This window comes from Nesoenas mayeri, assembly GCF_963082525.1.
Source record: "Nesoenas mayeri genome assembly, chromosome: 2".
In the NCBI taxonomy this organism is placed as follows: Eukaryota; Metazoa; Chordata; class Aves; order Columbiformes; family Columbidae; genus Nesoenas; species Nesoenas mayeri.
The window spans coordinates 137,544,263-137,569,316 of NC_137543.1; the positions used below are offsets into that span (position 1 = coordinate 137,544,263).

Sequence of the window (25,054 nt, forward strand, 5' to 3'; positions counted from 1 at the left end):
CATTGCCAGACAACATTTTTAAATAACCAGAAAAACAGCAAATATATTTGAGGAAGTCATGATCTGCTGTGAATATTCTTCAAAGCGAGAAAGAAGAATTGTGAGTGATTCATTCAAACTGAGTCATACTTCATTTTATTAGATAAATTCTCAGGGTTAGGCCTACTGCGTGAGCACAAATTCTTGGCTAAGATTCACTAACACTGATATGTTAAATTAGCCAGACATAATTTATTAAAAAAACGCAAAACCACAAAAAAACACAGAAAAAACAACAACAACAAAAAACCAAACCCTTCACCTAAGGAAGGGGATACTGCTTCATGCCTTTCCTTGAGTTTTTGCTGAGAGAGAAGAGTCAATAAAGAATTTTAAGAACTATTTAAACAAAATCTGCTCAGGAAAACCTTGTGTTCATTTCTTTTGAACATTCAGCTCTTCCCCACTAGGAATGAGGACACTTGCTTATTTCTACTATAAGCTGTACTTATAGGAAGACATATTCGGTGCCAGTTTTGTGGTAAGTTAACATACAGCACGCCATACATGCTGCTGTATGTGGAATACAACACAAATGCAGTTGCCAGAAGACAAGTACTATGTCGTGGGGCAGACAGAAGGTATATGGAGGAAAACAGCTCAATAATTTGGATAGTTTCACAGGTTTTGAGGGCCTTGGGTCTTTGCTTTACCTCAGCATTTCACTTAGTGCTTCCAGCCAGACCTAATCTTTCCAAATCCAGTTCATTCTAAATCTCCCCAGATGCACTCAGATCTTTCTGGATCCAGGGAGATATTTTGTTGCCTTTAGGCTACATACTGCAATGCCTATATTTTAGGCATCTGTCTGCCAGTGCAAAATTCAGAACATTGTAAGAGAAATCAGAGAAAGAGTAATGAATGTCAGACTAAGATCCAAACCAGCTAGCATACTGAGCTCTGCCTTACACTAGTCAATAGGAAAATGTTGATCCTTTATCAGTCCTTTATCAAGCCTGAAGAAGCATATGAGCCCCAGGCTGTCAGTCTCCTCAGGGTAATCTTTAATAAGCTCAGCAAAGATCGTATGTGCCTATTGAGATACGGTTGTCATGCTATTCAATACCCTAACAGTTAAAACACCAAGTAGTGAATCAGCTCTCATTCTTTCTTCTGCATGAAAACAATCAAAGCCTAATTTTTCACCTCAAGGACAGTCTCCAGGTACTAGATTGTGGCTTATTTTGAAGTAAGCTGCAGCTCTTCCTGCAAAACCCATCCCCATATGTACAAACAAACTCAAGATGCCCTGTATGAGAAGAGGGCACAAGAAGGAGCCAACTGTAGGTCATTTCTCATCACAGAGGGGAGCCCTGGAATGACTCTGTGCTCTGTCTTGGAAGTGTTAATGTGTAAGACACAGAAAAACCCATTGGCTGAGGGTACACAATCTCCTAACTTCTCCATGAAACACACATATATTTTGTAATGAAAACTGACTCACAATTTTACCCTCATCCCATCATATTTGACCACACAGAAGAGCCACGCTTCTCACCGGTCAAGCTAATCTTGGATTCTCCTCTGCACAATGACAGAGCTTCACTAGAAAGAATGAAAAATGTTTCTCCTCTATTCCCTAGAGCAGTCTCTGGCTTTGTGGTTAAAACATACTGAAAGAAGTATGACACATGGGCCTGAACCTAACCTCAGTGAACAGTGGACTTTGAAAACAAGTTGTTTATGTAACCAAAGAGAGTGCTGTCATCTACTACAGTCATATCACATGCTATTTTAAAAGTGAATATCAGCCTTCACTGCCTTTTCTGTGAAAAGGTGCTTGGGCCTGTACATGTGCATTGGACACTGTCAGAGACCTGCCAGGCCAAATTTTATTCTGACTGCACTCAGGTTTTCATGTAAGCTAGGAAGTGACCTTCTAGCCTTGTTGGGACCAAGGTACTGCTGAAGGCACACTCAGGACTTGAGGCATCTGGAGCTTTTGAAGGCTGGGAAACTAAGTGCTAGAAAAGCTCACGTGCTGTTGTATTTAGGGAGCAGCTGAATGAAGCTCAGGGTCACCCTTTTTTTTTACCTCTACCTGAAACACAGGCAGGTTTTTTTCTTGTTTTCCATGGCAGTTGGCTTGAGACCATGTGGCAATATAAAGTGAGAAGTGTAGTCATTTTCTTAGCAGTCTTAATGTAGGAAAACAAAACAAAACATTAAAACCTGTTTTCACAAAAATAAAGCACAATAGGACAGACTTTCAGCCTCACATCTCAATATCCTGGCTTCTGTATATTAACAGAATGTTGTATTCTAAGACGATTGTTATGCTATTTTTTCCTCTGTAATTTTTCTCTTCTTAGTGGTATTATTAAAATAATCTGAGATTGGTTTTTGTTGTTTATAAATGGACTGCTATTATCTATTCACTTATGACAAGGTGACAGTATTTACTTATCTAGTTGTTTGCAGATAGGCACTACATAATCTGTTTATTCTGTTGATGTGAAAAGGTGTGGTTGGAGGAAGGCTTCAAGTCTGCTTTGCTCTAACTGCTGTTTTCTAGGTCAGAGATATGTAGAGATATGCAGCAACCAGAGAAAGGCTGTTCCACAGAACAGCCGAGCACATGAAGCAGGCACACGGATGTGAGGCAGGTAGAAGAGAATCCAGCAAGTCGGAAGGTTTTACAAGAAACAGAGACTAGAAGACTGCTGAGAAGCGGAGGAGGTAGAGACATTGCCCAGCCTCATAGGTGATGGAAGAAACTTCTGAGGGACGCAGAGAGGACTGTACAATTTGCTGAAAACCAGAGAGTTATGGGACTGAAAACAAATGTAAGAAGAGCCATCCTCCAAAGTTTTACAGCGAGCAGGTGCAGATCACAGAATGTTAGGGATTGGAAGGGATCATCTAATCCAATCCCCCTGCCGGAGCAGGAACAGATGAGGTTACATAGGAAGGCGTCCAGGCGGGTTTTGAATGTCTCCAGAGTAGGAGACTCCACAACCTCCCTGGGCAGCCTGTTCCAGTGCTCTGTCACCCTCACTGAGAAGTTGTTTCTGCTCAAATGTAAGTGGAACCTCCTGTGTTCCAGTTTGTACCCATTTCCCCTTGTCCTGTCATTGGTTGTCACCGAGAAGAACCTGGCTCCATCCTCGTGACACTCACCCTTTACATATTTGTAAACATTAATGAAGTCACCCCTCAGTCTCCTCCAAGTTAAAGAGATCCAGCTCCTTCAGATGTATGAATGTATGAATTCTTATCATTTCTCCAATGTCTCCCTCTAAGACAATAAAAAACAATGTAAAAGTTAATTGTTCTGCTTTATACTGTAATAGATGTCTTTGAGATCCTTTGCTGTTCTAGTATCTTTACAAAACTCATGTTAGGGAAGGTGCTGGAAGATCCACCTCAAGGCTATGATTAACTTGATAGCCCACTATAAACACAAAACCTCACCCTTGAGCTACTCTTATAACCAACCTTCAGCTACACACACCTGAGAAGTTCCCTGTCGGCATAACCAACCTCAGGCTGGCCTAAAATCCCCCCAGGAGCGAGCAGCTGCCAGGCCAGGCAGCACAGGCACAGCCAGGGCTGCTGATAGCCCTGGGTGCAGCCACGGGCCTGCGTGCCAAATGGTTCAGTGCCAACTGCACAGACAGGCTGCCTGCAGACAGTCTGCACACGTCTGTGAGGCCGAGCGTGCCATACCTGTGGTCACCCTGGGTGCAGCCCCGGACTCCAGCGGGGCTGCTTACGTGTCACATTCATGCTGACTTAGGATCGAAAACGGCACCAATGAAACCTGGTTGCAAACACGGCTCGTTTTCGGGACATCCCAGAACGAAGCCTGGGGTTATGGCTACTGGATGAAACATACTCAAACAGTAGGGGAAGAAAACGGCCCTGGGCAGGAGAGGAGGGTTTGCTGAGGAAAGTAGCAGCAGCACGGCTGCTAGGAAGGTGTCAGTATCCTGCCCTGCCTGCCCCGCCGCCTTCCGAACGCGCCGGAGCATCTCCTCGGGTTAACAGCACCAGTCGCTAATTGGCGACACGGCCCCTCGGGGCTGCCTCCAGCGGCCGGCGGGGCTGCAGGGCCCCGGGGAGCCCGGTGTCCCTCCGAGGCGACTCGGAGGCTCTCGGCCCACCCGCCATAAAGTGAAGAGAAAAGCGGAGGTAACCCGGACTCCTCGCCGGGCAGAGGCCGCTCCTCCCGCCGCCTCGTCCCGCGCGGACCCCGCAGCCCCGCGGGGCCGGGCCGGGCGATCACGCGCGCCGCAGCCGGGCCGGGCGGTGCAGCCAATGGGCTAGCGGCGCCGAGCGCCCCGTCCGTGCCTGGGAGAGCGGTGACGGCCGGCGCTGGCGGGCTGGTGCGCAGGCGGGGAAGCTGCCTGCCGCGGTCGGAAGGGAGGGGAGGGGAGGAGGGGAAGGGGTGGCCGCGCCGGGCACAGCATGGCTGCCAAGGTAAGTCACCGCCGGCGGCGGGCGGGGAGGCGGCGCGGGCGGCGGGCTGCGCCAGCGGGGCCGTTGGCGGCGGGGAAGGGGCCGCGGCGGGAGGCGGGCGGCTGCCGGCGGTGACCTCGGGCCTGTCCTTGGCGAAACTCGGCGGGTGGCGCCTCCTCCTCGCGGCTCCGCGCCGCCGGCCCCGGGGGAGGAGGAGGGTGAGCTGCCGGGCCGCCGAGCGCCCGCGGCGGGGGCGGCCCCCTGGCTGGCGGGGTTCGGTGCCGGCGGGCACGGAGGCGGCGCGGCGGGGATCCCCACCCGGCAGCCGCGGCGAGCGGGCCTGCTCTCTGCTTGCAATGCACGAGCTGCGTGACACCGCGCGGCCGCCCGGCGGGGGGAGAGGCGGCTGGTCCCGCCGTGCCGGCGCCGCCGCCGCTCGGTGCGGCCCTCACCCGAGCGGCCGGCCCGCCACCGCCGCGCATCGCCCCGCCGGGCACCCATGCCCGGGCCCGGCCGCGGCTGCGCCGAGCGCCGGTAGGCCTGGCTGTGCCTCCGTGAGCGCCCGCCGCATGCACGCTTACACAATACAGAGATGCATTCAAATAGACATACACGCGTTATATGATGAGGGGATGCAGTGGGCCCTTGGGACAGCAACTGGCAGGTCAGGGCCTTGCGGGGCTCACTGTGCCCAGAGCAGGCAACCGATATTGGCCCTGCCTTGCCTGCAGGCCTTAGCGTGGTAGTCACTTTTTGCTTTTTATCCCATTTTCTCCATATACCTGCTTTTGCCTGCTGTTTTCACATTTGATTGTATTTTCCCAGTGCTCTCCTGTGAGATTGATACACCTGTCAGTTAGGCTTTTCTGCTATTTCAGAAGGGTAAATTAATTGAAATACTTTTATCAATTGCTTAATAACACACTTCCATCCCAGAAAAAAAAATCAGCCATTAGCTGGATCAAGGCCGTATAAAAAGCAGGTATTCCACTTCTAATGGCAGATAAAATTATATTCAGTGTTGGTGTTTCAAAACTTAGTACTAGGTGTTCATTAAGCTTCCTTTATGAATACTGACACTTTAAAACCAAAAATTGGGCAGCACATGTGCTCAGTCTGGCCAGATTTGAATGCTGTGTTATTTGAGTCCATGACAGAGCTGCTCCCATCAACACTTTCCTCACTAAGAACTTAGGTTAGCTGAAATGTGTGCTCTTGTAATTGACTGGGCAACATATGATTCCTCTGCTGGGATAGATGAAACTGTCATCCCCAAATGTTATGTTTATTACCTATAAATCTTAGCTGTTCTGTCTAGCTGCTTTTTTTTTTTTTAATTGCCCACTGGTCCGTACACACAGCATAGCATTTACATCTTACCAGACTGTTGGTGTTAAAAGTCTTCCATTGACTTACTTTATGAACCATTTACTTATCTTTTCCTCTCCAAGCAGTAGTTCTTCATGTGCAGTCTGTTTGAATCCCAACTAGTCACATATACTTAAAAAATGTTATATTATATAGTTAGTGTATATCTAATCAGGTAGGCACGTGTGCTCCATGCTACACAATTGCATGGTGTCCTTTTTCTTTTGGCTTGGTTTATTACACAATTCAGATCACCAAAATATGCAAGCATATGTTGGAAAGACTCAATACATAAGGAGAAACTGAGATGAATATTGTATATTTCTGATTACATCAGGCTTGGCTGAGATACCTGATAAAAAGAACAATGGCTTGTTGCTAGTGTCATTAGCATCCTTGATGCATTGCAAGACAGAGATACAGCTCTTTGTACTGCAGGGTTTACAGCTCTCATGTAGTTTCTGAGGAAGGCTTCTGGTTGTAGGCTTGAATGTGTTTTGAGAGACTTATGTTAAAAAAAAAAAAAAAGTAGAACTAGGAGCAGCTAGAATGGATTAATTATTAAGTTACCTTGTGAGACTTAAAGGGCTTTTATCTTCTTGAGGTGACATGGTTGCTGTTAAACACAGATGAATTTCTATTTTTGTTGAAGTCAGTGACAAAATGTAGGTAGTGTTTTGTACTCTAATGGTGATGTCTGAGCTCACGTTCTGCAAGCACACATATGAATAACTTTGCCACACAAAGAGCTTCTGGGCCTGAAGTTATTCACATGTACTTGCAGGCACGGGCCTTGATTTGTGTTCTAACTTCCTCACTGATGCATCTCAGTAATGTTTGCCTTTTTCACCTCAGCCAAACAATGGACTGGTGAGTTGAATGATTTTTCTAAAATCTCTTCGGCACCTTTTCCTTGCCAGTGTCCTGCATGACTGCTTCCTTTAATTTTTTAATTATACCCTTTTAAGGCATATGAGTCTTTTGGAGTGAATGTAATTGTTCGTCGCTTGCAAGATTTCAAATGTTGACATTTTAAGCAGACTCTAGGAATTCAGTCTGTCAGAAAGAAAACCTGAACGGGATACTGTTAAGGCTGCATAGTTAAGCACTCAGGTATCGAGAAGTGGGCAAAGCTTTTATGCATGGAATCTTTTATGTCCATTACAGTGCCATTTACTTTTCTTCATTGTATGTTACTCGGTGTCTTACACTGTTTAAAACATTGTATAAATTGTATATTGCATGTCAGTGTGTTTTCTTAATCTTTGAAAATATTTTCTGGAAGTGTTTTGTGAAAACTGCACTGTAAATTGTATTTGTGCAATTTGCTAGTAAAAACTGCAGCCGGGATATTCCAGGAGATTTTTACCCCATTGGTAACTAAATTACCATCATAGGTACTGGCTTTTTCTGAATTACATAGAAAACAGGCTGTGTGGAAAGTCTTTATGGCAATAGATGTACAGAGCAACAATGACATTTTTTACAGTGTGTCATGGTTTATTTCTTCGAGTGTCTAACAATGCAGTCACAATGTTTTTTTTGCCCTTTAGCCAGGTACTTCTAGAGATAAGTTACATAGTCTAGCTAATCCACTTGCCATTCACCTGGTGTTTATTTTACAGCAAAATTAACTGTGCCTGTTGAGTGAACTTAAGCTACTCTTGATCTGTATACTGCTACACAGTTGTGGTCATAGCTGTTGTTTCATGCATGTGCAAAGTGTGACTTGCTATCTTTTCAAAGTTCTACTGCTTGGTAAATTATAAACTTATTTTCAGTGGGAAGTTCTAAGGTGTTTCTCGATTAGATTTCTTTCCATAGCTGGTTTTGCCTTTGCCACTGTGCTACTTTGTCTGTTCAACTTAAGGTCAGAAACTGGTACTTATAATGGGAACTAGTATATATAATATTTTTAAACCTTGTATTTCATAACCACTAAGCTACATTCAAAACAGTTAAAAATTGCATTCACAAAATTCCAACCTTGAGTAGTTTTGGTAGATAAATTGAAGATTAGAAACTGTGAAAACAGTGGGCTTAGCATGGTGGCACTTTTACACCATTAAACTTCATCTCTGCTATGGATAGTATGTGAATAAATTTCAATACTTGTATTGAACTGGATAATACTGATAGAGGAGTTGATTTTTAAATACTGTGGTATATATCTCTGTTTCTAATGTAGTTGATTTTTGTGCATATGCTAACTTGTATCCATTGTTCAGGTACTCTTTGCCTATATTACCCAGAATGTATAAGTTATTTTATAATTATTGTCTTATGGACAAAGTGAACATGAATCTCACAGGCTAAAAAAGCTAATTGTAAAATGACTGTTTAAGTGAAGGCATGAACTGTACATCAGTACCTGATGGGACTAGTTGCATGCTTAATTTTAAATGCATGGATAAGTCTTTTGAAGAAAGTCTGTCAGAAATATATCAATAAGGTAACAAAGAGATTTGTTGCTGACTTTACTTACATGACAATATTTGGGATGTTTCTAATGCAAGGTAAAGAAAATCTGTTATGCAGTTTTAAATTCTATTTCCCCTTGTGTTTTTCTGAAACTCTTTACTATGGAAGCTGTACCAGTGGAGTTACATGTTCCTTCTAGTTACTGCCACATTCACCTTTAAAATGCTAAACCTTGTCATATCAAAAGTAGTTAGGCCCCATCACAGGCTCCTTGTATGTCTTGGTGTTAATATAGTCAGACATTTCCCACTGAACGCCCTGGTCCTGCAAGGTGCCTCACCTTGACTGAATTAATTGGAGTTCTGTGAAGGGTTGATGCTGCTGAGCTGGGTTCTATGGGCCTCTTTGTGTGCAGAAATGATCCAATGCTTGCATGGGGTAGTGTGAATTAATGAGGTCTGTGTGAGCAATGGTTGAAATACAGACACCACAGCAATGCAGTTCTAAATGAACATGATTCCAAACAATGCCAAAACAATTAGATGCTGGTACAACTATGCCACGTCAATTGTTTTGCTGTCATGCGCACCCAGCATGTCCCTTTGTGCATCATCCAGCTCCATCGTCAATCTGTTCAGCTCCTTCTCCCATGCTCCTCTGTGCTCACAGTAGGGCGGGCTGGGCCTGGAACAGACTGAATTCCCTCTTCTTGCCCTTGATGATGCCGTTCTTCCCTTCTTCCAACAAAATAGAAGAGTTGCGTTGCATTTCATTGCATGTGGATTCATTGGGCCCTCAGAAAGGAACAGGTGAGGGATCCTAGCATCATGATGGGCTACTGTGTCCATGAATGGAGTAGAGTCCCTTACGGACAGGCTCCAGCCACTCGGTGAGATCAAAATTGTGGGGGTAAAGTGGTTGGTGAGTAAGGAGAGAGCAATCTCTGTTTCCCTAAAGCATCACTGAGTTTGTGTACTGTAGACTTAATAATGTCATGACATTTAATGGCACTGTGGTAATCTTTTTGGATGTGGTAGCATCCTGTAAGATCCATGTGGAAAGTCCTATTGCAAGTCTGTTAATGTCCAGCGGGGCTCGCTTATGTGTAGTTACATTTTGGAACTGTACCTAAGTGTGTAAATTCTGAAACAACTTATGTATCATGAGACTCTTCTTTCCACTTACCCCTTCAGAAAAAAAAAAACCACACCAACATGTATTTGTACTGCTTATGACTTATTACTGCATTGACTTCTTAAGAGACCAGAATTTGCCTGATAACAGGATGCTAAATTTGTATCAGTGCTGATAATTTCAAACCTTTTCTGAGTACAAAGTAGCATGCATGGTGACTGTGACAGTAAGAGAGGAGAAAGCAAAGAGTTTACTCCCGTTCCCTGCCATTGTTCATGTGTTTAGTTTCATTTGGTTTCTTTTACTGCACAAGTCTTTGCTTATGACATTTACCCTTAGGAGGACTGCCTTGAGTCCTGCTCCCACAAGGTGCTCAGCAAGTTATGGGGCCCACTGGCAAGGATGATCCCACGGAAGGCACTCACAGAGTGACCTTCGTGTGGAAAAAGTCCATGCAGCTCTCTTCTGCAGTGAACACTGAGTTACCCCGAAAAGGAGCTTTACTACACTGAGGATTTTGTCTTAACTGAGTTTATTTGTATCGTTGTACCGCTATTCCACCCTCCCCATCGACCGAGAGGAAAGTGGGGGTGAGAGCAGGTGCTGAAAGGGGTTGATTTACACCTTTAATATGTTAAGAGAAGTACTCATGGGATTGCATATTGCAACTGCCAGTGGTATTAACAAGTTTTTGAAATTTGCTGTTTTCCATTATGATGTCCCGCTAAGAGGAATTGCAGGGTGACCTCGCTTCATGTATAGCCCTTGAAGAGTGTTACTGGACCAAACAGTTAAGTGTACATCCTTACGTGCTTCTCGTCTGTTGTGATGTCTGCCGAAAAGTATTTGAAGTTATCTGGTTCTTATCACATTGGGAAATGAATTCCTCTTTCTATGCAGCTTTGTGTCCCAAGAGGTTAGAATTCTTCCAGTTGTGCTTCAAATGATTCTTTAAAGGTGATTTTCCTGATGCTGTAATACAGACAAGCTTACAGTCCTGAGTGATAACAATGTGTCTTCTGACCAGCTTGTTTAGGCCAATATCTATTTTATTTATCTATGTTGTCCAAGGAGTATGACAAGGAGGTATGTGATACTGTATTTCCTGGAAAATGGCATGGACGTGCTGCTTAATTTTAGCTTCATTTTGCTTTTGATCTGCTGCTTTGGCTACAGAATGGCTTTGCCACACTGCATAGAGCCTGTATGTTTGTATGACATCAAACCTAAACTTGCGTAAGGACTCTGGGTACTACTGTGACTCTGCTTATTGTGCTGTTTTGCTTTGGCTACAACACAGTATTCAGAAACACAGCAGTTGGTGTTTTATGGTGCTAGATAACTACAGCTAGTAAGATTGCATATTTTCTGGGGCATTCTCTTTCTGGAAAGTATCTGTATCTCAGTCATTTACAGGGAGATAAAAGAGGTCCTTATAAAAATACTATATCTTCGATTGCTTTGGAATAAAGCAATTTCAACTGAAGCTTTGTTAAAACACTTAAAGGAACACTGCAAATGCATTTTTCATAACATTTTAAAATAATTTCATGCTATTTATAATACCTTAGAAATGTGCAATTGCAATTATATTCTTTACCAAAAATGTTACTTGGCCTGCACAAAATCCAATGTGTTAAAGGATTAAATTGCTCATAAGGAGTGGGTTGTTGGCATTTTTCTTTTTCTCTGAAGAGGGGAAAAAAAGAAACATTGGAGAGAGAGTGAAGAAGTAAATGCCTGTACACGAGACTACACACATTTAGAGAAAGAAACAGAAGAAATAGAGCTTGTGACAAGCCTGATCAAATTCCTCTTGTTGGATATTTGAGGTCCCTAACCTCAGCTGCTGGATTCATATGCTTGTGATATCTTGCATGCCTAGGCAGCCTGCAAGAACTGTTTCTGTGCTGACCGGTAAGGTCATTCTTTGGGTCTCCTTGAAGAGGAGCTTACTCTTAGCCATGTGAAAATCAGAGCCTGGAATTTAGGCTAAGAAGAGTTTGGTGTTCTTTAGATCAACATTTTCATGTCTAACTTTTATCCACGTGGCTTTGGAAGTAGAATGAGGAATCCTGTCTGAGGTGTCAAAGAACAGCTACCACAATAGCCAGTGTGGGAGCATCTAAGTCAGTCAGTGAGAAATGAAAAGATAAGGATGTCCCAGGAGGATCTTTGAACAGCAAGGCTTGCATCTCGGTTTTGGACAGGGACACTGTGTAGTTAGCAACGCAAGGACTGAGGGAAAAGAAGAGTGGCCAGAACCCAGTTTAGTAGGTAGCAGTTAGACCACCCAGCAGGGAGGGGAGAGATTTGGGTTCTTTATTGCCAGTAGTGTTTATGCATTTTGCATGAATGATACCTCCACCTGCCACAGGTTGGGATGGCTGCTGTGCTTAATGCTTAGTACTTTTCTGCCAAGGCACGTTAGACATGTTGCACGCAGGGTTATTGGGCTGGAGCAGGGTTGCCTGGTCAGTGTGTCTGAAATGTTTGTACGTGGTCTGCCATGGCTGTGGCAGTTCTGGATGTGCATCTTGGTGGAACTTCTGGAATCCCAAATACCTTAAATCGCATGTGCCTTTCTGCTCGTAAGTGGATTGGTTTTTGCATCATGCTGTGACTTAGGTAGGGGAGGGTGCTAATTGATCTGATCCTCAGAGGCTGAGCAGAATGGACTTTGCAAATACACACAGGTTTTATTTCTAGAGAGCACACCGAGATTGGCAGACTTGTGCCCAGACAGCCAAACCTTTTAAAATTAACTTTTAAATCTTAGTATCATCACTACTTCCATCATTTTGAGAAGTTACTGGTACTTTTTTGGAGTCCTAGGTTAGGCTAGACCAGGCCTCTGGGACAGGTTCTTTGCCTGTTTTGCCTTCCTGATACTGGGCTGATTGTCTCCATGCCTTGATGCCAGGGCTGAACTCACTGTAGCTCTCTGTGGGTTGGGTTCGTGTGGAGAGGTACCTCTTTGTTTCCTGAACCACTAAGTCACTGTGTTTTTTAAAAGCCAGTGGTAGCCATGGAGCTGTGATTCAGCTTGGCTAATACTAAACATTCAGTAGCAATACTAGGGTAATGTAATGGTGACAGTGTGAAATAGAATGGGTAACTGACTGGCAAAAAGCAGTACAGCTTTATATAGATAGATAGATAGATTTTTGTTGTTATTGTTAACTTTAAATCGGATCAGTTTCCTAATATGGTTCACAGCAGAGCTGCATAAACGTACCTGGATGGCATGCTGTAATGTGGCATTGAGCACAGAAATACTGTACGCTGGCAACCAGTGAAGGGTTATGTCTTGTATGACAACCATAGGACTATGTACTGCCTTGCATTTACAGATATTTTTTGCAGTTTCCACTGCTCAGTGGAGAAATGAGAAGCAGGTTTTTTTTACCAAAATTAGGTCTATGCTGTTTCCTGCAGATCAGGCAGTTCATTCGCTGACAGCCCTTCATGCTTGGCTCATGATGGGATAATCATAGAGGTGCTAGGGTTTTTTCCTTAAATGTAAGAGGCATGGTGCATGAACATAGCCATGGGGATATAACTGTAATTTTTGCATAGGCAAAATTGTGAGATTGTCATAGAACTAATTGGTCAACTAATGCACCCACTAGTTATTGAAATGCCAGTGGGCAACAGTCAGTTTAACTGTTCAGAAGAGGGAAAGTAAAAAATGGAACTGAAACACCAAGAAAGTTTTGTCACCATTTTCCTCCTAAATATTTATCCTAAGCTCTTTGAAAGTCTTTTGTCCCATTTTCTCTATATAGGCCAGTAACTGGACTGATAGGAACATTTTTAAAAGGAAAACTTTGATGTGTATTTTTCCATGGAAGCAGAAATAAAAAATCAGACTACCCTTGCAAATGGTTTAGTGTGTGTTTGTTTGTTTTTAATATGTGTCTTTGATTGGCATATTTATGTATTCAAACATGAACTGACTTTGCTGTATAAGGAGCGTGTTGCTTTAGGCAAGTTTACGGCTGTATTTGCCTTGATTAGTGTAGCTGTTCTCTACGTGGTTTTCAAGCAGTGTTGATCAGTTCTAGCTCAGCACCACATGCAGAGGATGGCTGCAGTCTTGGCCTGCAGGAGTCAAGCAGCTGGTGAAATCCTAACTCTCTGAGGCATTTTTCTCCCTCTAGAAATGTGGGAGAGTAAACAGCAGTGACATTAATGGTGAATATGATGGAACATTGTATGCGGTGCAATAGTCCTCTTGGTTTTAGTCTTAGATGGGTAGTTTTAAAATTATTGATACACATGTGAATTGTTATGCACTATGGCATTTTATGAGTTATTCATATTAAAATGTATAAAGGACAAACTGAAAAACCTAGCTACAAAGAGGTTTCATGCATTTATGTTTTAGGTTCCTGTTGCCTTTTTGACTATGACCTCGACATCACCTCAGTCTTGCTCCCTACCAGCCAGTCCATGTTAGCAGAAATAAAGTTGGTGCTTTGTTCATCCATTCAGACCCAATCTCAAAGGCTTTGGACCAGAGTTGGAAGGAAGTTTGTATCCCCCTGGGAACAGGCACCTCGAACCTTTTATGGGAGTAATTTTTTTTTTTTCTTTAACCCTAGATATCACATCATATCATATTTGAAAATCTTATCCAGTTTGAGTGTATTGTAATAAATAGTACTGCTGCAACTTGTGATTGCTTTAGTTATTCTAAAATATGTTGCCATTCTTAAGTGACACACTTTCTTTACTCTCCACATCTCCTGTCTGTGTGATAGTGTTTTTGTCCCCACAGCATCCTCTCTGATGCCTGACAGTTTGCATTCCTTCTTAAGCACTTGAGTTTACTGATTTTAGGTATAGGGTTTCTGGAGGATCTGGGGCTTGCCATCAGTTAGAGATTCATTTAGTTTTAGGTAGGGTGTAGTTACACTATGATGTTTGCTGTGGAAGTTGAGGAGGTGGCAGTTTACCACAGGTGAAGACTTGCCAGCCATATTTGAATTATTATGATTTCTCTTTGATTAAAAATAGGTGCAAATAGTAAAAAAAGATGTTAACACTGCATTGTATTGCATAATGCTAGATTAATTAAATTTGATGTAGTAGAGAGAAAAACGCACAGACGTGTCTTTATTCAGACATGTAGGATCACATTTTTTTGTGAAGTGCAATGCTTCACAGAAAGCAGATAAAAATGTACTGCTGCAGCACCTCTCTTGGGTATCTGGGACAGACATGTCTGACAGCAAAACAGACTGATCAGGAAGGTGATTGGTTAATGATATGTTGTAAACTGAAGAGTCTTTTAAAACCTGACCTTTTAAAAGCACATTAAATGCTTTTTGACCAGTGTATCTTATTTTCTAAAAGCTGCCAGAATAGAGAATTAAATTGATTTGTTAAGGTCTTAAGTTTTGGTAAGGCAACAATGATAATCCTGGAGATGGAGTTACTTGTAGAATTATCATTAGGTTATATTGAGATTAGCCCACAAATTATATAGCTGGAACTTGCTTATGTCTTCTGTTCAAAACAGAAATATTATGAAAATACTTTTACTTGAAGGGTATTAGCATGTGCTCTTTAATTTTTTTTCCAGTCTTCAGATCTCACTGTAAATCAGTTCCATGTGAAGAAAAGATACCCTCAAATTCTTAAAGTCTAGTTTTAAAAAAATTCTCATCAGTATAAAAATTTCAAGCCTTTTAAAGGCTATTTTGAAATTATGAGGACCTATCAGAAGAGTAATGTATGGGCTTTTTTACAACTATGATTTTTATGTCCTTGATGATTAGGGCAATTGAAGAATTGCAAAGAGCAACCTTAATTCCAAAGCTAGAATATGGAAGAAGGTGGTATGTAGCTAGATTACCATAGTTATTAGCCAGTTTTATTAATAGGTAGAAGCAGACCTTTTTTCACCCCTCTTTCAGATGCCTTTATGTAATTAGTGTTCTGGAGTATTAAAACCTTGGCTTTTGAGCTAAACAGCTGTTTAGCAAATTTAAAATGTAACATTTCTGAACAGTTGTGGAACTCCAGAGGGAATGAAGTGTGAGTGATCAAAGTCTGAATACTTCTGATATAGTTGAACAAATTTTTCTTAAACTGAAAACTTCAGAAAAAAAAGGACAAGAAAAGTGGCTGATGTGTTTAAATTCCACTTGTTATTTCCCCAATAGAGTTTATTCTTTCTCTCTCTACATTTGTGACATCGTAATCTTGTTGGTATTTTCTTTGTAATGGAACCTGATTTACTGGAATTCTGATTGTTGTGTAAAATGCTATTGACCACAGGTTCTTCCAGCTTCATGCACAATTTTGTATTTATCTTTTTACATAATTCAGTTTCTGTAAGGGAATGCTACCTGGTCTTTATTCACTGAAAATTTACAAATGTTCTTTCCTGGAGCCAAGCTTCGTTTCTCTCTGAGAGGATAAGTTTAAACTTATCAGGAAATGGAAGGTTCAAAGAAGGTTCCTTGGCAGGTTGGAGTCTTTGCAGTGCTGGCTTTGTAAGGAGGTGAGGAGAAAACGACAACTAACACTCTCTGTTCTTTGGTTTCCTTTCTGATGTTGTGTGCTGGGAAAAACATCTGTAGATTTCAGCGTGTGGAGTCATAGAAAGGCACACATCTTTCTGCCTTCTTCCTGATGGTTTTTGCATACTTCCTAAAAGTGCACTTAGTCAACAGGGGATCCTTTCACAAGGATGGTCCTGAGCCAAATAATGATCATCCAGGCAGTAGGAGGAAGAAAATCTACTTGTCTTCATATCTACATTTTTGTTTCTTATTGCAGCTTCTCTGAACTCTCTCAGCCAATAGAACCATATCTTATTTGGGGTTTTTGGTTTTTGCCTCAATCGATGCATGTTTATTTCTGGGAAGTTGGCAAATGTGCCTTCATGGAAGTAAAACAGTAAATTAGAATAGTTTTCAAGGAAATTTTTCAGTGTTGGAGTAGCTTGAGCAGCATTTGACTCCATCTTTCATCAAAGACTGATAGATGTTAATAAAAATGCAGACAACATCTCCAAAACATAAAAGGCCATCAGCAGGACCATGACACCAAGATTCTGTGTCTGTGCGCACAACTCTGGTTTGAAGGTCTGTGTTCAAATGTGCACACATGGTTTCCTGCACTGAGAAATGAGATCTGCCTTAATGCTTCTTCCTACTTTTGTGTGTTTGTGGTGTTGCTTTGCATTTTTTTTTTCTTCAGTTCTTTTATGCCAGGTGCCCACTACAGCTTCTTAGTCGAGTCTCTGTTCTGATGTGTGATATTATGGTGCAGGAGAGAGACTTGGAATTTGTCCTATATCTGCAACAGGGTGGGAGGCTCCCTATTTAAAGGGTTTAATTGAAAGGTGTGTTCTGCAGTAGCAGTTGAGCACTTTCATCTGTACTTTGTAACGTAACTTTCCTGTCAGATCCTGTCAGTTCCAGCCATCGGATTACCTGATACATAGATCTGATTTTAGGATAGAAGCAAAGAGGTCTGAAAATTAGTGTTACTGAACAAATGTCATGCTGTTCATTATTATGTGCCTTGGAAACACGACTCTTCCCTGAATCCTTGGCTACTAAAACCTCTTGGTCACGTATTTTATTATTGTAGGTCTTTATCATGTTTGACAACTACTGTTTGATGGAACATCACTGATTTAACACATCTTTGGCAGAAGAAACCTTTAAGTGAGGCATCGAGTATGAAAAGCCATTAGAAAAAACATGGTATGTAAAAATACTGTGTCTGGTTGATTCCTGCTCTCAGCCCATTGTGCAGTCTGAATCTGACTAGAGAAATCTTCACGTGTTTAGGGGAAGAAATTTTTGAATAATTTCACATTTCCATTAAAATAGTTTTTGTCACTGACATCAAGTCAGCCTTCCTCCTTCCTGTCACTTCACCTGTCTAACGCTGCTTGCCATTGTGTGTCAGTCTAACTGGAAACTACTTTGTAAAGATCATGAATTAGTCCCATGTTGATGCTTCTCAAAAGGAAGAAAAACATGGCAACAACAAACTTTCTACAATTGCTTTTACTCCATTCACACACCCAAATCAGTTATTTGATCTGCATCTTTTCTTTCAAGACTGACTGGTATGAAATGGTGGGTTCAGTCTTTTCAGCATTATAAGCATTGTACTACCAAAGTTTTGGGCTTCTCACAGTAAGGAAAATGGTACTGACTGTAAACCTCTTGCAGTTTCCTTTTGGTGTTCCATCACATGTAACCTGTAGATTCATATCTTGGTTATGAGAATAGCCCAGACCAGGGTACTTAACTCTCAAGTGTGTAAACATTCAAATGAAACACTGTATAATTAAAACAGCACTTAATAGTTCCTTATTCTGTGTGCCATTGACAAGGATACTGAATGAACTGAATGAACTTTTTCCCTTTTTTTTTTTCTGAATGGGCAGGAAGGGAAAGAGGACACTGAACTTTTGAAAATTATTGAAAGAGCTTGGCAAAGTATGCACAAAAAGACTCTGTCAAATACACTATTTTCCTTCAGTGTATTTAGAAAGTTTTATACAGAATATGTGTCCACAGTTCTCTGTGGCTTTGAAAGCATGGGGGTATTTTGTGTTATATGTGACCCACAGTTTGATTAGGCAAAGGGATATATAAAGAAAACTAGTGTGAGCTCTCCTGGCTTTTGTGTTCACTGTCTGAAGGCTGGCACAGGTTGAGAAAGCTGTGAGCAGTAACCACTGACTGATCACCCGACGTTTTCATGAGGCAAAACATTAATATTTAGCATTTCAAACGGGTGGATCAACTGGTCAGAAAGAAGTTTTTGGAATTTTACTTCGTTTTTAACAGTTGATGACAAAAAGGGAGCTGCATTGTCAGGTGGTACCAGTAACATAGTGTGGGGCAGCAGGCACAGTGCTCCGAGTTCATCGGCTGATGTCAGGGTGCTGGCATCAACCCAAGTGTCCAAGGGATGAGATGGAAGAACTGCTGGTTAATGAGACAGTGAAAGAATTGTGCTAGAATTTCTACAGTGTCTTAAACTGTGCTCCATGTTTGATTAATCTGGCATTTTTAGATTTTAGTTTAATTGCGGTGCCTCAAAGAAAATCGAAATCCATTTCTTGGCAAATAAATATGATTTAATTTTCTCTCTGTTAAACATGCCTGCCTAAAAGTAATTTTTTAAAGAATTGCTATCTTTAAATCAGAATGCTTAATTTGACATCATAACCATTTCCACTGCAACCAAATGATCTCATAAAAATATTATGAGGCCTATGTAGCAGAAGTAAATTTAATGTTTTAAGGAAACAGTTATTGCTTTATGCAAATGTATGTAATAAAATAAGCTCACAGATAAGCAAAAATTATTCAAACTAAAACCAGAATAGTTTCTAATTAAAATGTATTAAAATGCTGGAAATGTTTCTGCAGAGATGAGAAGTTTTTAATGATTGTTGTCAGGTATCTTACAGCTCTTCAAATTGTGGAGAGTTATTGTGAACTCCTTAACAATTTTGCCTGAGTTGTGGCAAGTCACTGGCAGATGAACCTTTAGTACTACAGTCACTGTGTTACATAAATGCTTTAGGTCTTCACTGGACTATTTGATGTTCCCATGTAAAACTGCAAATTATTTCCAAGTACTCTCTTTGACAGCTTCAGCTTTCTGGTGCTTAACAGGAATGGAGGTCATACACCCACAGTGGCCTTTGGCAATTTTGTAATCTGCTAATATTTAAGCACCAAAAATCTGTTTATTGTTAATGCTGAAAATAAGAATTGTAAAAGAAAATCTTAAACTGCCTGTACTTTGTAATTGCCCAGTCTTCAGGGAGATTATCTAATAATTTAAAACTGAAACCCGTGGACAAATGGTGACGTGGTTCCTTGCAGGCAAAAGAGCGTGTTTACAAAGTCATATTTTGGCGTATGTATTTTGAGATGACAGGTAAAAATCTTTAAGGGAGAGAGATATTCTGTTGTTTGAAACTCTGAATTTTCCCTAGTCAGAGGCTGATTAGCATGTTTCTGTGGGAAAGGTGGATAATTACTCTGACTCTTTCTGCTGTTACAGAGCATGCTCCTCATGACCCAAACCTCCAGTGTGCTGTACAGACAAAAAAGAAAAGAAAAAACAAAACAAAACACTTACTTACTGTTTCAAGCAGCACAGTGTTATTATTTGCCCAAGTATGTGTTGGAATACTGCTGTTATTTTTGTAAGCTGTGAGGAAGGGTTCCTGACCACAGGACTTAAGATTTTCTTTGAGTCTCCTCATTTGTAGCCTTTAATAAGTTTGCTTTGTGTGTGTGATGCTGTTTACATTGTGCGGTTGTCTTTTGTTCTTTTTAAGGTTGTAGGATTCGATCAATGCACACATAGGGATTCATGCCCACTCCCACACCCTTCCCAATTCTCTGAGCTGCTGAGGTGTAGCATTTTGATTAGAGTTGAATAGATGGATTTGATTATAAATAGGATCTTCAAAAGTGAACTTGTGTGTTCAAAGAAGAAAACAGAATAACGAAACAAAATACATTTACCTGTCAGTTATTCCTACATAATTCCTGCCAGGCAATTATTAGTCAAGACATGTAGGAACATACAGGAACTTTCCTCCAGCACATTTCCTTTAGTTGCTCGTGTACAAGCATGAAGTCACAAATAACAAGTTACTCTAGCAACAACTTGAGACAGACCTTTTCCACAAGTTCATAGGCGCTGACTGCACATCCATAAAATACCTCTTTTCTTTATTGCAGAATTAGTAGTTATCTAAGAGCAGATAATTCTGTTATGATACCCCTGTATGGCACTGCTCCAGGATTGTTTTCATCAAAGGGCAGCAGGTTTTTGTTTATTTCTGCAAACAATCCTGCTCACTCACTGGGACTGTGTGTCGCAGTATAGATTCCATTACATTGACATCCAGGAGAGAAAAATCATGGAGAAACCTTTTGTAACACCGAAGTGTCTGTTCCTGCCATTGTTTTGTCTTGGTTCTGTGATTATGAAGGTATTCGATGAAGCATGGGACACTTCTTTGTAGGTTGCTGTGTGTACTACATAGTGTCAGGTGCAGTGCAGGACTCTCAAACAGTTCCCTGGTGGGAATGAATCATATCTCTTGTTTTGAATCTATTTGTCACTGGTCTTGATAGAAGAACCTGATATTTAAGCTGTGAAAGCTGCTTTGTGCCATGCCAGGGGCAGAGTGAGCATTTGGGTATTGGGGGCTGGAGCCAGGTGAAACCAGGAGTGATTGTCTGTGTTGAGCTGTGAGCTGCTGGGAACCTGAAGCACCACGAGCATGGGGACCTTGGAGGGGCTCATCAGTAGCTTGTGTGTTGCATTCAGTGATGGCCCTCCCAGAGCTCACAGGTGCTCTGCATAGCTTGTGAGATGATACTTCTTGAAGGTACCACCTTGTGAGAACCATGTCTGCCTTAATTGTGGGTTACCTGTTGCTTAATCTGGTCCAAGTACGTATTTTATGTTAATAACATCGGGTGCCAGGTAAAATTCATACTGTCCTAATAATCTGCCACTTCTCCCTGACAATTTTGGAGTGATAACAGGTATCTAATTGTGTGCTTTCTCCAGGAACTGCTTTTGATCTTGCTGTTACACTGGAGAATTTTTCTATCCTTTACTTCTTTGGGTGAGATGACTATTCTCCTGCCAGATGTAAGGCTGAAGTGTAGCTCTGGAAGATGAATTGCTAGCAGTGGAGTGACTGCATTTGGAAGATGAATGTGAGGCAGTTTGTATCTTGAGCTTATGGTCAGTGTACTGGTTGTACAGTAGCACTATTTTGACATATCAAACCCTGGGAGAATCAAAAGGGGAGACTATAAACAGGGCTGATGTAGCCACCAAATATGTTTTAGAAGATTGACATTCATAATGCTTAGATATGCCTCCATTTCTGAAAGGTGTAAGGAAGCAAAAGGGAGAGCAAAGTCAGAGTGTTAGCATCTATCTTCCTATCTGTCTATGGTGAGCCAGGAGGGAGGTATTTTTTAAAAATACCCATGAGGTGGTGTAAATTTCATTTGACTATTCTCACTAGTAGCTCATTTGGAAATAAACTGGGTTTTTTAATTGAAGAACTTCTAATATATGTCATGTATAATTACTGTATTTCTTCGAGTGATGAGCTCTAGTTTGCTGACATGCATTGGGATGTGTTAATATTACATAATGGCCATAGCAAAGTAGCTTACTTATGTATCTTTGGATCACAGTCCTCAAGGTCATCTGAGTAAAAACATGTTGTAGAGGAGCTATAAGACAATAGGAAATATTAGTTTGAGGAAGAAGATGGACTGATGCAGAGTACTGTAGCACATTATGATAGGTAGAGAAAATGATTTGAGAGCTGAGCTTTTTCTGATAGCAACGTGAAAAGTGAAAGAGAAATTTCTGCTTTTCGTGACGAGTTGATTTTCAGGTTCAGTTTCTTGCTGTAGCGAAGTGCATCATGTTTCATGGTAGGAATGACAGCAGTTGCATCTGCATCCTAGTCCAGAGGCTGACTATCACCGGATAGTCCAGTTTGTTCCTAACTGCATCTTCTGATAGGTGCTTCAAGTTTGGAGTGGATAGTATTGTTACAATATGACGCTTTTTCCTTTTAACAATTTTGCTGAGTAATGACAGTGCCTAGCTATTTTAACCTTAGTATCAGGCTAGTTTTATGGTCCTTTGGTTTTCCAGGTCTTGAAGTAGAAAAATGGTAGAAATATACAGTCTAAATGTATTTTTACATAGCATTAATTAGCTGTTCTTGGAAATTCTTGTAGCAGTTTTCCTTGACATATATACTACTCTCACCATTGTTTCTGTACCTACTTGGAAGCATTGGACAAACTGGACAAGCATTTTCCTGTGTGTATGTGATTGATAACTGTGTGTTGGTCCCTAGTCAGTTTGCATGCAAATATACTATGGTTTATTGGGAATCTCATTGTGTGAGAGCTGTCTTGTGAACAAGCCAGCTGCATTTGCTTTGGGACTTTGAAAGTGGGATCAAAGCTAGCAGATAATTGCCTAATAAAGTAGGTCTGTTAGCTTTGATGCACTTGGGGGAAGTGAGGCTTCCACTTATCATGGTGCAGAAGCCAGACCGGGAATTGACCAGAGATTTTGTAATTGTGACAGAGTGAAGATGGATGCAAATAATTTTGCTTGAGATTTGTTGACTCTGTCAGCTAGCAGGTTTTGTTCTGCTTCACCATGGTGGGGAGTAGGCTCAGCACAACTGTCTAGTTTCAGTCGTGTTTATTCTCTAGCTCTGCATACTGAATCAGTCTATAGGATCGGAGAAGAATTTGTTGATTATTGTTAATAATGTCTCTTTTTATTAGCTTAGCTAGGTGTTATTAGACAAGGGAATGGAGTAACTGCTACTTAGTGTAGGATCACACTTCTGCAAAATGTAATCATAATGTTTGAGAACTATTTTTACAAAATAAATATTTTTATCTTAAGGCTGACTGTTCTGACTGATCAGACTGAATGCAATAGGAGTCCCCACTTAGTAGTTACCAGCTTCTCTTCCAGTGCTTCTTACCCTAAGCCTTTGGGTAGGCATGCCAAATGCCATCTGTTTATATTTTCCTAGGAAAATTACTCAGCTTATCGTTAGAGAGGTCTAGAGAGAAGGTCATTTTGATCTGCATTCTGTGCCTGCTGTGCTTTCAGTTGCCTGGTTCCCTGCTTGGTGAGCTGGTCCACATTCTACCTTGCAAACTGATGACGAGTTCTGCATAGATCATTTTCCATTTGAGACCACATTAAAGTTCTTTTACTTGGATTCTGTCATGCAGAAGGAATGACTGTGTTTTTGCTGACATGAGAATATGCCAAAATATGTCTGGCTAGCAAGAAATGGTTATTGGGCAGCTGAAACAGGAGATAGTGCTCTGGACAGATGTTGATGCAGAACACTTGTAACTTAGGATGCTGTGTGTGATGAGGGAGAGTGACCACGTTGCAGGTTGCTAAGGTTAGGAGAATGATTTTGATATGTTTGTGGTAGTATTAGTGTAAATGTGGAAGAGGGTGATTCTCATAAATGTGAGCAAGTTAGTTGTTTTAAAATAAAAACTGAAGTGTTGTTTTACCATAATACTTGTACAGTATCAATAGATTTTTGATCTGAATTCAAACTTGGCAGTAACTGCACTTAACTGGTTTCTGATATTGCATTCACTCATTTAAACAAAATTGTAAGGTCAAACTCTGGCATGATCTCCTTTGGAGTTGTGCGTTGTGAGGGTGTATGTACACTTTTAGCCATAAGGAAACATTCTGATGATCTAATCTGACCTCTTACATAAATTGGGCCACAGGTGTTTGCATCTTACAGGTGCACTCAATAACTTGTGATGAAATTGAAGAATACCTCTAGAACAGGAGTAGTTACAATTATACAGTCCTAAAATGACGTTTGTCCCTTTGAAGGCAACTGCGAGGCAGTTGTGGGCCCTGGTGAAAATGAGTTTGACACCTCTGCTCTAGAAGACACGAGGTTTCAGTCTTGATTTGAAATCTTTTAGTGGTGCCAAATACATTGTGTTCGTTAGTCATGTGTAAGAATGGAAGAATTTTTTTAAAACCTAATATTAATTTCAACATGAAGCTACTAGAGCTTGTGATCACTTGTTAGACCTTTCATCAAATATCATCTTTCTGTACGTGCCTATAGATGGTGTTCTCTGGAATTCGACTGAACTCCCCAGTGCACAGCAGCGAGGCAGCCCTGCCAAAGCCCCAGTTCTCTGCTTGCAGAAGGGCTGCTCACCAGCATCTTGCCTGCTGGGTGTCAGGAGTTTTTAAAGATAGTGAGGTAGAGAGAGATGTGTTTACCTCCATCAACTTTCTCTTTTACACTTGAGCTGTACTGAGGTTGAGCCATGAGGAAGAAACATTATTAGAGATGTTTGCCTGTTTATCTTTGGTCAGGACTTGTTGTTGTCCCAGTAAACTTTCTGGAATGTTTTAGCAATTCCCAAGTGTCCCTGGATCCCCATCACCTTTCTACACTGTTCAAATGGTGGCTACTAAAGTGATCTCCACCATAAAAGTGAGAAGGTCAGACATTTTATATTTGCCATTAGGTTAATGCTACATTGGCATTAATTCTGATTTTCCTACTGCCTTTTTTCTGTCTTGCCCACCCATGTTGTTGTTGTTCTTTACTGGATGGACTACACTTACTACATTTGTCCTTTTGTATCTTTTGATATCACATACCACCTGTCAGCCTGTTCCTTCTGCCTTGCATATGACAAATATATTAATAGAGCTGTTTTGAAACATAATTTTCCTTGATCCACAGTGGATTCTGTTTTCTTGTGTTATTGTACAGTTAGATTTTTATGGGAATAGTCTGTTTGCATTTGTTGTTGAGGGCAAAGGTGAGACTGAAAATGCATGTCAGTGTCAATTCAGCATAAGGAGAAAAGAGCTCCACTGAGGAAAATGGGCTGAAATTAAGATCAAGGTGCAAGGGAGTCTGAGAATATGAACAACTCCAGCATGCAAATCAACCTGTGTGTTACTGTCCCTCACTTCCAGAGCTTTCCCTTTCTCTGTGCATCCCCTGTCTTTCTTTGCTGAACATCATGGGTAATGGGAGGATTCGGCACTTTTAAATCCAGTTCTTACATTGCCTGTGCTGGCTGGTTCTTCATATACA

The 25,054-nt window shown here is 41.4% G+C and overlaps 1 protein-coding gene across 1 annotated transcript in view; it reads left to right on the forward strand.

Annotated features, from left to right (window-relative positions):
* Nucleotides 1-4,448: 4,448 nt before the first annotated feature.
* SLC25A13 (solute carrier family 25 member 13) overlaps nucleotides 4,449-25,054 on the forward strand; it is a 99,737-nt gene continuing 79,131 nt past the window's right edge. Inside the window, exon 1 of the mRNA XM_080339694.1 lies at nucleotides 4,449-4,461. Coding sequence (XP_080195820.1) covers nucleotides 4,450-4,461 — 12 coding nt within the window. The 5' untranslated portion in view covers nucleotide 4,449. The remainder of the gene's footprint in view (nucleotides 4,462-25,054) is intronic.